This window comes from Panthera tigris, chromosome E1, assembly GCF_018350195.1.
Source record: "Panthera tigris isolate Pti1 chromosome E1, P.tigris_Pti1_mat1.1, whole genome shotgun sequence".
Taxonomy (NCBI): domain Eukaryota; kingdom Metazoa; phylum Chordata; class Mammalia; order Carnivora; family Felidae; genus Panthera; species Panthera tigris.
The window spans coordinates 14,990,965-15,001,844 of NC_056673.1; the positions used below are offsets into that span (position 1 = coordinate 14,990,965).

Here is a 10,880-nt window from a genome sequence, read left to right on the forward strand (position 1 = left end):
GTTCTCTCTGTTTCTTGCATCTCCCATCTCTAACCTACCTTGAACAAGACTACCAAGAATCATCTTTCTAAAGGGAACCAAGTATGCTTAAGACCTCATTTTTGCCAAATCTCTACCTCTATCTATCTAACTCTTTTTTTGCTGAATTAACTCTTTTCTGGCTTCCTAGACACTTGATAATTTGGCTGAGCTACCACCTGTCCACCCATGGTTTCTCTTCCTTTAAAACCTGCTTCCTGGGGCACCTGGGTGGCTCAGTTGGTTGAGCGTACGACTTCAGCTCAGGTCATGATCTCGCGGTCTGTGAGTTCAAGCCCCGCGTCGGGCTCTGTGCTGACAGCTCAGAGCCTGGAGCCTGTTTCGGATTCTGTGTCTCCCTCTCTGCCCCTCCCCTGCTCATGCTCTGTCTCTCTCTCTCTCTCTCAAAAATAAATAAAACATTTAAAAAAATTTTTTTTTAATAAAAAATAAAAAAATAAATAAAACCTGCTTCCTCCTAGTATCCCCAAACTCTGACATCCATTTCCACTTCTGTGGCTTTGCTCATGTATCTTTCTTTCTAGAATGATCTCTCCCCTTTACTCTGTTAATCAAGTCTTTCTTATCCCTTAGGACCTGTTTCTTTGTATAGCTTTTTATCAGTTTTAGCCTTAATTTATTTTGTCCCAGACACTTGGTATTATATAATCAAATACCGGCTTGTGGTATATCTTGTGTGAGTTTTGTCTGGCCAGCTAGGTTGAAAAACCCTTTTGGGCAAAGCCATCTGACACTTCTTTTGCACCTCCAAAGTACCTAACATTCAGTAGCGGTGTGCAACAGAAACATAGGTTGATTATCTCAAGACCTAGGCTGTTTTGTTCTAGTTGACCTGTGGTGATAGACACTCAATTTCCACTTCCTCCCCTCTTCCTTTTTAGCTGGCCAAGTGGAAGACGGCTGAGGAAGTGGCTGCCCTGATCCGATCTCTGCCTGTGGAGGAGCAGCCCAAGCAGATCATTGTCACTAGGAAGGGCATGCTGGACCCATTGGAGGTGAGAGGTGGATGAGGTAGAAGAAAGGAGGGCTGAGACGTATAGGCTATTTCTAATCTTGGACTTGATCTTGTCTCAGGTGCACTTGCTGGACTTCCCCAATATTGTGATCAAAGGATCGGAGCTCCAGCTCCCTTTCCAGGCTTGTCTCAAGGTGGAAAAGTTTGGGGACCTCATCCTTAAAGCCACTGAACCCCAGATGGTTCTTTTTAATCTCTATGATGACTGGCTCAAGACTATCTCATCTTATACGGTATGAAACTGCCTGACAAAGAAGGTCACTCTAAGAGGAGTGGGTTGGGGGTCATAAGACAATCCTGTGCCTTCCTTAAGTTTTCCCCAGGTCCCCTATGGGGCCATTTTCACATCTTCAGCCTGTGGATGAGACAGCAATTCTGTGCTCTGCATAAAAAGTTGACTGGGAGAGCGGTGGAGGCTCTACCTTAGAGTTTGAAATCAATTTCTGGGTTCCCTGAAAGAACAGAATCGAGGAAACAGGGAGGACCTCAGTGTCTGACCCCCCCGCCCTTTGTTGCCATACCTCTTCTCAGGCTTTCTCCCGCCTCATCTTGATTCTGCGTGCCCTGCACGTGAACAATGACCGGGCGAAGGTGATCCTGAAGCCAGACAAGACGACTATTACAGAGCCACACCATATCTGGCCCACTCTGACTGACGAGGAGTGGATCAAGGTGGAAGTGCAGCTCAAAGATCTGATCTTGGCCGACTATGGCAAGAAAAACAAGTGAGCGCTGGTGGGTGGGAGACATCCTAAAAGGGTGAAATGAATGGTTCGGTATGTGGTTTCTGGGTTTTTTGAAACATTTAAGGCTCAGAAATTTCTCAAGGAATTGTCCTGGAGATAGATGCCTACAGAAAAAAGATAGTGTCTTCAGATAATGTAGAAAATGTCAGTGTTTCAGGGTTTCCATCTGATTCTTGGGCATTGTTTCATGTTGCCATTTTGAGCAGGGCATTTCTTTACCGTTCATGTTACAGGCAGTTTTAACATCCACATCCCCAGGTACCACTGCTAACAGCACACACACCCCTTCCTTCCCTCTTCCTGTCATTTTGGCAACCAAGAAGAAAAATGTCCATAGATGTCCAGGTACCCCCCCCCCCCCCCCCCGACCCAGGATGACTGAGGTGACTGACAGTACCAGCAATGATTGAGAACGTGTTCTAAGGGTTTCTGTTTTTGAGAATTGTTCTATAAACCAGGGCACTTCTTGTCAAGGAAAAGAGGGAGGTATGGCTACTGAGCAGGTTTGAGTGTTGCTGAAAGGGTGTACATGCTCAGGGCCATCCTGGGCTGTGATAAATCTTAACCGGTATTGGGACATCTCCACTATACACTTAGGATTGTCTGGGGTAAGGGTATGGAGTCCCTTGTCTTACCAAGTTACACTCTTGCCATTGAGGCATATGACCAAGGGAAGGGATCTTGTGGTGTGACCCATGCTGTCCCCGCAGCGTGAACGTGGCATCACTGACACAATCGGAAATTCGAGACATCATCCTGGGTATGGAGATCTCAGCACCATCACAGCAGCGGCAGCAGATAGCAGAGATCGAGAAGCAGACCAAGGAACAGTCGCAGCTGACAGCAACACAGACTCGTACTGTCAACAAGCATGGTGATGAGATCATTACTTCTACCACCAGCAACTATGAGACGCAGACTTTCTCCTCTAAGACTGAATGGCGGGTTAGGTACTGTAAGGGGAAGAGGTAGGGGTGGCAAAGCCTACTGATGCTGCCTGTGGTGCTCGGCCTGAGAAATGCTTACATTCCTCACCATTTGTAGGGCCATCTCTGCTGCCAACCTTCACCTGAGGACCAATCATATCTATGTTTCATCTGATGACATCAAGGAGACTGGTTATACCTATATCCTTCCCAAGAATGTGCTTAAGAAGTTCATCTGCATATCTGACCTGCGGGCCCAAGTGAGTAAGTGTGCTCAACTAAGCCATAGTGTGTGCCTGGCATTTTACATGCCTAAAACTCACCTGAGACTGCCTGGAACGCAAGGTACATAAGAGTGGCCGAAACGGCAAGGAGGGTTTTGGCTCCCACCAAATATTAAAACGTTATAAAGCTATGGCAGTTAAGAGTTCCAAAAGTTTTTGGAAGAGTATAGCATATAGTCAGAAAGGGATTCCTGTGTACATAATAAATGTGTATCAGATCTGTAGGATTAAGGATGCTCTGTGGCATTGGAACAGTCAGAACACTGCCTCACAGCACTTAAAAAATGCAGGTAGAGTAAAGACCTGAATATAAAATACTAAGCTGTAGAGTATTAGAAGAAAATATCTATTATTGTAATGCTGAGATCGCCTTTTTTTTTAAAAGTTTATTTATTTATTTTGAGAGAGACAAAGACAGCCTGAATTGGGGAGGGGCAGAGAGAGAAAGGATCCCAAGCCCAGAGCCCAACGTGGGGCTCGAACTCAAGAAACCATAAGATCATGACCTCAGCTAAAACTAAGAGTCAGACGCTTAACCAACGGAGCCACCCAGGCAGCCCCAAGATAGCCTTCTTAAGATACAAAACCATGGGGCACCTGGGTGGCTCAAGTTGGTTGAGCATCTAACTTTGGCTCAGGTCATGATCTCATGGTTCATGGGTTTAAGCGCTGTATCAGGCTCTGTGCTGACAGCTTGGAGCCTGGAGCCTGCTTTGGCTTCTGTGTCTCTCTCTGTCTCTGTCCCTCCCCTGCTCACTGTCTGTCTCAAAACCAAACATTAAAAATTTTTTAAAAAGGACACCAAACCGTAATCAAAATCAATAGCTTGTGTGTGACAAAGGGTGCTGCAAAAGACACACTAAAAACAGGAAGAAAATTTTGCATAATTCTAAAATAAGGTGGATTAGAATCTAGAACAGGGAAGTTGATTTTTAAAAGTAATTGTAGGGGCGCATGGGTGGCTCAGTCAGTTGAGCATCCAACTCTTGATTACAGCTCAGGTCATGATCCCAGGGTTGTGAGATTGAGCCCTGCATGGGGCTCCACACTCAGTACGGAGCTTCTCTGTCTAAAATAAAAATTAATAAAATAAAAAAATAACCAGAAGAATAGGCAAAGAATATGAAGGTAGTTCAGAAATGGAACTACAAATGGCAAATGTCATATGAAAAGATGATTAGGGGGGTGCCTGGGTGGCTCAGTCTCGATTTCAGCTCAGGTCATGATCTCACAGTTTGTGAGTTTGAGCCCCATGTCGGGCTCTGTACTGACAGTGCGGAGCCTGCTTGGGATTTTCTCTCTCTCTCTCCCTTTCTCTCTGCCTCTTCCCTGCTTATGCTCACACTCCGTTTCTCTCTCAAAAATAAACAAACTACCTTGAAAAGATGTTTAGCCTTACTAGTAATCAGGTAATTCATATTGTATACAATACCCAATTTGTGGCCTCAGGTTGGTGAATTTGAGAAGATTGTTAATAGAAGATTGTGGGTGGGTTTATAGGACACAGGTCCTCTTTGTCGATGGCCGTGTAAAATTCAAAATACCACCTAGTGGTGGACTTAAAGATGTGTTCATCTTGTGAAAATTCATGAGCTGTGTGTTGCTGTGCTCATTTATTTATGGATACTGCTTAATCAATTGGGGAGTGTGTGAGCAATGCAGATTCTTGGACCCCACTTGAGGTTCTGATGTGATAAGTCCGAGATGAGGGCCATGTTTAACATTTCGAACAAGCACCCTAGGCTACTGTGATGCAAGAGATTCTGACCACGTTTTAAGAAGCTCTCCTTTGTTCTTGGGGAAGGGAATGAAACACAGGGCTGATAGCCCAGAGTCTGGAATGGTACTAAGAATCGTTTTGGTTCTTGACCCCTTTGTTTCCAGATTGCAGGATACCTGTATGGGGTCAGCCCACCGGATAACCCCCAGGTGAAGGAGATCCGCTGCATCGTGATGGTACCGCAGTGGGGCACTCACCAAACCGTGCATCTGCCTGGCCAACTGCCCCAGCATGAGTACCTCAAGGTCAGTGGGGGTGTGGGAGAATGGGAGCTTTCTTCTGTGAGAGTGGTGGAAGGAAGGCAGCCATGTTGTTCTCATGGGGTGATTCCCGTCTGCAGATGAGGCTCCAGATAACTTTTCACCTCTCTTTGCCTATAGGAAATGGAACCCTTAGGATGGATCCACACTCAGCCCAATGAGTCCCCCCAGCTGTCACCCCAGGATGTCACCACCCATGCTAAGATCATGGCTGACAACCCATCTTGGGATGGTGAGAAGACCATTATCATCACCTGCAGGTAGACTTGGGCCCCTTTGGGAGGAAATGGGGTGCGGCAGGCATTGCAGCACAGGGCCCAGAACGGTGGCCTGAGCTCTGACTCTGTCTTCATCGCTCTGTCAGTTTCACACCAGGCTCCTGCACACTGACAGCCTATAAGCTGACCCCCAGTGGCTATGAATGGGGTCGCCAGAACACAGACAAGGGCAACAATCCCAAGGGCTATCTACCCTCGCATTATGAAAGGGTCCAGATGCTGCTGTCAGACCGCTTCCTTGGCTTTTTTATGGTCCCTGCCCAGTCCTCATGGAACTACAACTTTATGGGTAAGTTCAGCATGGGGAAGTGGGGCTGGGGTAGGCCATCCCCCTTAGCACTTGGGGCTTGACTCTGGTTTGGAGGTGGCCAGGGTCCAGGCTGGGTGAGGCAGGTAGGTGCACCTTGTTAACACTAGACCATTCCTTCTACCCCAAGGTGTGCGGCATGATCCCAACATGAAGTATGAGTTGCAGCTGGCAAACCCCAAAGAGTTCTACCACGAGGTGCACAGACCTTCCCACTTCCTCAACTTCGCTCTCCTGCAAGAGGGCGAGGTCTACTCCGCGGATCGAGAGGACCTCTATGCCTAGTTGTATCCTCACCTCCCCCTGCTTCAGACGCTCCACAGGCTGGAGTCTTCTACCCCCAAAGACAAGCTGGTGACATTCAGCAGCTTGGCCCCATTTTCCTGTCTTTGTGCTTCTTGTGTTATTGATCTCTGGTGGCTTGTAGTCCTGAGTAAAGTGTAATAATAAATTTTGTATAAATAAGAGTTTTTGAGTTGTTGTTGTTTTCCTCCTGAGCTCAAATTCTGGATGTAGGGAGGCTGGACTTGTTCATAGCACCATGCTGGCCTCAACCTTAAAGGGGCATGAGCCTCCTTTTCATGGGCTGTGGGACCAAGTAAGTATCCCTTAGATTCCGGGAACGGAGGTGGGGTTGGGCTTTCACACCCTTACTGCTTGACCACATTTGTCAACATCCCTTCAAAATATTTGCAAACCGGGGCACCTGGGTGACTCAGTCAGTTAAGTGTCCCGACTCTTGATTTTGGCTCAGGTCATGATCTCATAGCTGTGAGATCAAGCTCTCTGCGCTGGGTCTGGACCTGCTTAAGATTCTCTTTTTCTCTTTCTGCCTATCCCTGCTCTTGCATGTGTGTGCGCTCGTATTCGTTCTCTCTCTCTCTCTCTCTCTCTCTCTCTCTGTCTCCAAATCACTCCTATTCAACATCCTTTGGAACAGTTGCTGCCATTTTCTGAGTCTGGAAGCTTGTGGATTTGCCCCTCCAACTGTGGTGCCCAGCCTAGCCCCTTAAGCTTTGTGTCACTCCTGGTTGGGGAAATAGGCACGCGGCTTCACAGATGACTGTCTCTGAGACCAGGGACAACCCTCCTACCTCTCACCTCTTGCCTGTAGTGCTTGGCTGCCAAGTGGAGCCTCATGACACCAGACACTGGGGTGGAGCCTGGACTGGAGGCTGTGGGGAGGGATTGACGAAAGTGACCACTTAGAGCCCTGAGCCTCAGCCCTGGGACGCCTGGCTGGAAGCAGGCAGTCCTGCTTCCTGTGACCTTGGGGGACAGGGCCCAGGGGACCCAGTGCACTACCTCCTTCCCCACGCCTTTTCCCTTAATCGCTCCTCCTCTGTCGCCTCTTCCCCGCCCTCTACTGCCCTAAACTGCTTCCTGGGCCGAAACTGTTTGGCTTTTTCCTGCCCTAGTTAGGGTTGGAGGGGGGTGTCGCAGCCTTTGGCCTTGTGGAACCATGGAGCCCAGGGGGACGATACCCGGGGTGCCTGGCTGCGGGCCTCGAGTGGCCGCCGGGTCAGGGACGGCCGCGGAGCTCGTGTACCATCTAGCAGGGGCCCTGGGCACGGAGCTGAAGGAGCTGGCGCGCCGCTTCGGGCCGGAGGCGGCGGCCAGGCTAGTGCCGCTCGTGGTTCGGGCGCTGGAGCTCCTGGAAAAGGCTGCCGTGGGGCCCGACCCGGACTCAGTGAGTCACCGCCCCCTCCCCTCGCCACCCGCAGGGCTGGTGGGAGCGTAGCCCTCACAGCCTGGACTCCCCAGCTGCAGGTGTCAGCGCAGCAGGCCGAACTAGAGCTGCGGCGGCTGCGCGAGGAGAACGAGCACCTCCGCAGACAGCTGCACTCTGGGCCACACGGTGAGTGCGGGCACGACCAGGGTGTGGGGTGGGCCGGCTCAGGGCCCCCACCCCAAGCCGCTGCTAAGTTCGCCCCTTCCTCAGAGGAGCGCGCTCTTCTGCGGCAGCTCAAGGAGGTGACCGACCGCCAGCGAGACGAGCTCCGGGCGCACAACCGCGACCTGCAGCAGCGCAGCCAGGAGACGGAGGCGGTGAGGGCGGGGCGGGGCGAGGGGCGAGGGGCGGGGCTCTCCACCTCGCCCACCGACACCCCGCCTACCTTCTCTTTTGCCCCGCCCCCAGCTGCAGGAGCAGCTGCAGCGCCTCCTGCTGGTGAATTCAGAGCTGCGGCACAAACTGGCAGCGGTGCAAACCCAGCTGCGTGCCGCGAGGGACCGCGAGGGCGAGCGGGAGCTACAGCGCCAGGGGGCAGTGGAGCTGGCTCAGGAGCCGGCGCAGGACCAGGCCAGGGGGGCCGGGTACGAGCAGAGGCAGGAGCCCGAGCGGGCAACCGCTGAGGCGGGAGCCCCAGGGACCCCTGAGGACCCGGTGAGTGCCCGTCGTAGTATTCGCAGGTCAGGTACTTGGTGGGCACTCGGGAAAGGTTTGCTGTGCGGCGTTAGCAGGTCCACCGGGAAATTGGAAGGTGGCATACAAGTGTGCGCCCCCCCCTCCCAGCCGGCCTCTGCTCTCACTCTCAGCCAGAGCACTGGTCTGTCATCTGTTGCAGCGCCCTCGCCTCCCAAGTCTCCCTGCCAGTCACTTGCTCTAGCATTCCTGGGATGGCCCCGGGGGGGCAGGGGAACGCCAGCAGAGGTACCCCATCGACCAAACCCGTCCTTCAGCCAGGGCGCCCCTCCAAGGTAGGACAGTGCAGCTTCAGTCGAGAGGAACTTGAGCAGATCCTTCAGGAGAGGAATGAACTCAAAGCCAACGTGTTCCTGCTGAAGGAGGAGTTGGCCTACTTCCAGAGGTGAGGGCGGTGGGCGGTGGGCGGGGTCTGGGAAGCTGGGGATGGGGGCGCTCCACTCACACCCGTTCCCAAGTCTCAAGTCACCAGCTTCATTTTTTGGCTCACTGATATATCCACAGTGACATGTGCCAGGCACTGTGCGGGACACTGGGAGGACACAGCACCTGCCCTCCAGGAACTTCTTCCAAATGAGGGAGGAGGTGGTACAAAGAGTCACAGCAGTGGTCAAAGAAGTACTCCTAGGAAAGGGCAACAACTAAGCTAAGGTCTGAGGGGTGTTAGCAAGGCGGAGTGTTTTAAAAAGGGGGGGGCAACATGCACAGGTACTTGGGATGAGACCTACTGTTGGCATTCCCACTGCTTACTCGGCCCCTCTCCCTCCTCTGCAGGGAGCTGCTCACGGACCACCGGGTCCCTGGGCTTCTGGTTGAAGCCATGAAGGTGGCTGTCAAGAAGCAGCGGAAGAAGATCAAGGCCAAGATGTTAGGGATTCCAGAGGAAACAGAGAGCAGGTAAGTCCCTGCCTCCATTCCCACTGAGCCAGCTCTCCCTTCCTCTTTCTGTTGAGCCTGATGTCTCAGCCTGGTCATGCTCTAACCCAGCCTAGTCACCCCTTGAGCTTACCACCTTAGCCTTACTCCCTGAGCCTGTCACCTAGTTACAGCTTAAACCTGCTAACCTGGCCTGGTTACCCCCTGAGCCTGCTGTCCTGTCTGTTCTGCTGAACCTACCACTCTGGCCTGGTCACCCCCTGGACCTGCCGTCCAGCCTGTCCTGTTGGGCCTTCCATTCTGGCCTGGGTACACCCTAGCCTGCCACCCTTCTCTCTGGATTGCACTGCACCCACGTGCCGTGCTCACTGTACCTCCTGGCAAAGAAACCTGGTAATGCTGCTTCTTCACATGAATTTTTCAGTTTCCTGTCTTGGCTGGATCTGTTTGTTCTCAGAAGTTTCAGACTGTAGTTCCAGCTATGTCAGGGCCGGCCGTCAGGCTGTAAAGTAAAAGCCTCAAGATGTCCTTTATCTCCCCAGCACCACCTTCTCTCCAGCCTTGAGGGGCCCAGGGTCACTCTGTCCTCCCTTGGCCATTCCTGGGCGCTGTGCAGAGGCCTGAACATAGCTGGACTCCTGGTGTCCCCTAGGGCCTTGATTAATGACCCCTGCATCTCCTCTCTCCTCTTTGCCTCAGTGACGATGAAGACAGCTCATGGCTCCTACTCTCCAGTGATAAGGGAGCCCACCCTCCACCCACTGAGTCCCGAATACAGAGTTTGTATGTTGGGAGAAGAGGAAGGGGAAAGGTTGTGGGGGTGAAGGAGGGGCCCCACCTTTGTTCTTTCCCCCTATCCTGCTCCACTGATATTCGTTTTGCTGCCCTGAGCTCTGAGCATGCCGCCCCACATTGGCCCTGGTCCCGGCCCCTTTGCCCCCTCAATACCTCACACTGCCCTTTCTTCCTGTTGTATTCCTTTTCTCACCAGCCCCTGCCCTCAGCCCATATCGTTGACCTCTCTGGCATCCAAGCTCAGCTTGCCTCTTGATTCTCCCCCCAGCTTTGGCCTGTCCTATCGGGGTGAAACAGAGGCCCCTGAAGCCCAGACCAGCAGCATGGCCCCCAGTAAGCTAGGGGGAGAAGAGGAGACCCCACAGCCACCCCACTTGGAGCCTGTGGGCAGCCCCACAGTCCTCAACTCCTGACCAGCCGTGCTCTGCACTCGATGAACATCTTTGTCTCAGCTGCCCCAGAGACCTGACTTTGGAATCTGGCTATGGGTAGATGTGTGGCCTCAAATGAGGACAGGGCTTCCTCCTTCTCAGCCCTCCCCAGGCTCTTTCGCGATCCTGGCCTGAGCCAGGGGATGATGAAGAGCTCAGCCTACCTTCCTTCCCTGTATCTCTGTGCCAAGCCTCCGGGGTCACATGAAAGCGCTTCCTCCCTGAGTCTCCGTTTTCCCATTCGTAAAATGGAGAGCAGGCTACCTACCTCCCAAGGGTCTATGCGAACGGCCTAAGCCAATGTAATAAAGCCACTGCCCACGATACCCAGAAACTGCTTCATGTCTGTGTGTGACTGGTCTGCCCCCGCCTGACTCTGCCAGGACCAAAGGCAGGCTGAGGTTTCCTCACAGGGTCTTGTTGGTTGTTAGTGGGTGGGGAGGAGTCACCCAGCTAGGGCCTCAGTTGGGTAGCATGACCTAATGGAAAGATGTGGCTCCCACTCGCACCCCACACCCTCGCCTGTCCCCAGTACCCTGGGATTTGCAGCTTCATCTTCCTGCCCCCTCCACACTGAGACCAGCCCCTTAAAGCCCCGACTCAGCCTTTGCCCTCGGCTTTCCTTTTCATTTCTCTGGCGTCTGGTCTTCCCAGCACCCACCCGCCCGCCCTCTCAGGGAGGTGCCTCATGGCAGCCCGCCTCTCGGCACTGGTTTCC

At 52.4% G+C, this 10,880-nt stretch overlaps 2 protein-coding genes across 2 annotated transcripts in view; both read left to right on the top strand.

Moving 5' to 3' along the window:
* The window catches only part of PRPF8 (pre-mRNA processing factor 8), a 31,624-nt gene extending 25,522 nt beyond the window's left edge, over positions 1-6,102 (top strand). Inside the window, exons 35-43 of the mRNA XM_042965878.1 lie at positions 921-1,034; positions 1,114-1,287; positions 1,586-1,779; positions 2,511-2,750; positions 2,845-2,986; positions 4,895-5,035; positions 5,171-5,310; positions 5,415-5,617; positions 5,766-6,102. Of these exons, the coding sequence (XP_042821812.1) occupies positions 921-1,034; positions 1,114-1,287; positions 1,586-1,779; positions 2,511-2,750; positions 2,845-2,986; positions 4,895-5,035; positions 5,171-5,310; positions 5,415-5,617; positions 5,766-5,920 (1,503 nt within the window). The 3' untranslated portion in view covers positions 5,921-6,102. The remainder of the gene's footprint in view (positions 1-920; positions 1,035-1,113; positions 1,288-1,585; positions 1,780-2,510; positions 2,751-2,844; positions 2,987-4,894; positions 5,036-5,170; positions 5,311-5,414; positions 5,618-5,765) is intronic.
* A 725-nt stretch (positions 6,103-6,827) lies between these two features.
* LOC102957448 (Rab interacting lysosomal protein) lies at positions 6,828-10,818 on the top strand. The gene is made up of 9 exons (XM_042966254.1): positions 6,828-7,325; positions 7,400-7,493; positions 7,578-7,684; positions 7,776-8,021; positions 8,318-8,445; positions 8,835-8,957; positions 9,636-9,719; positions 10,000-10,086; positions 10,118-10,818. Exons 1-9 carry the CDS (start codon positions 7,098-7,100, stop codon positions 10,221-10,223), a joined length of 1,203 nt encoding a protein of 400 aa, XP_042822188.1. The 5' UTR covers positions 6,828-7,097; the 3' UTR covers positions 10,224-10,818.
* The last annotated feature ends 62 nt before the right edge of the window (positions 10,819-10,880 follow it).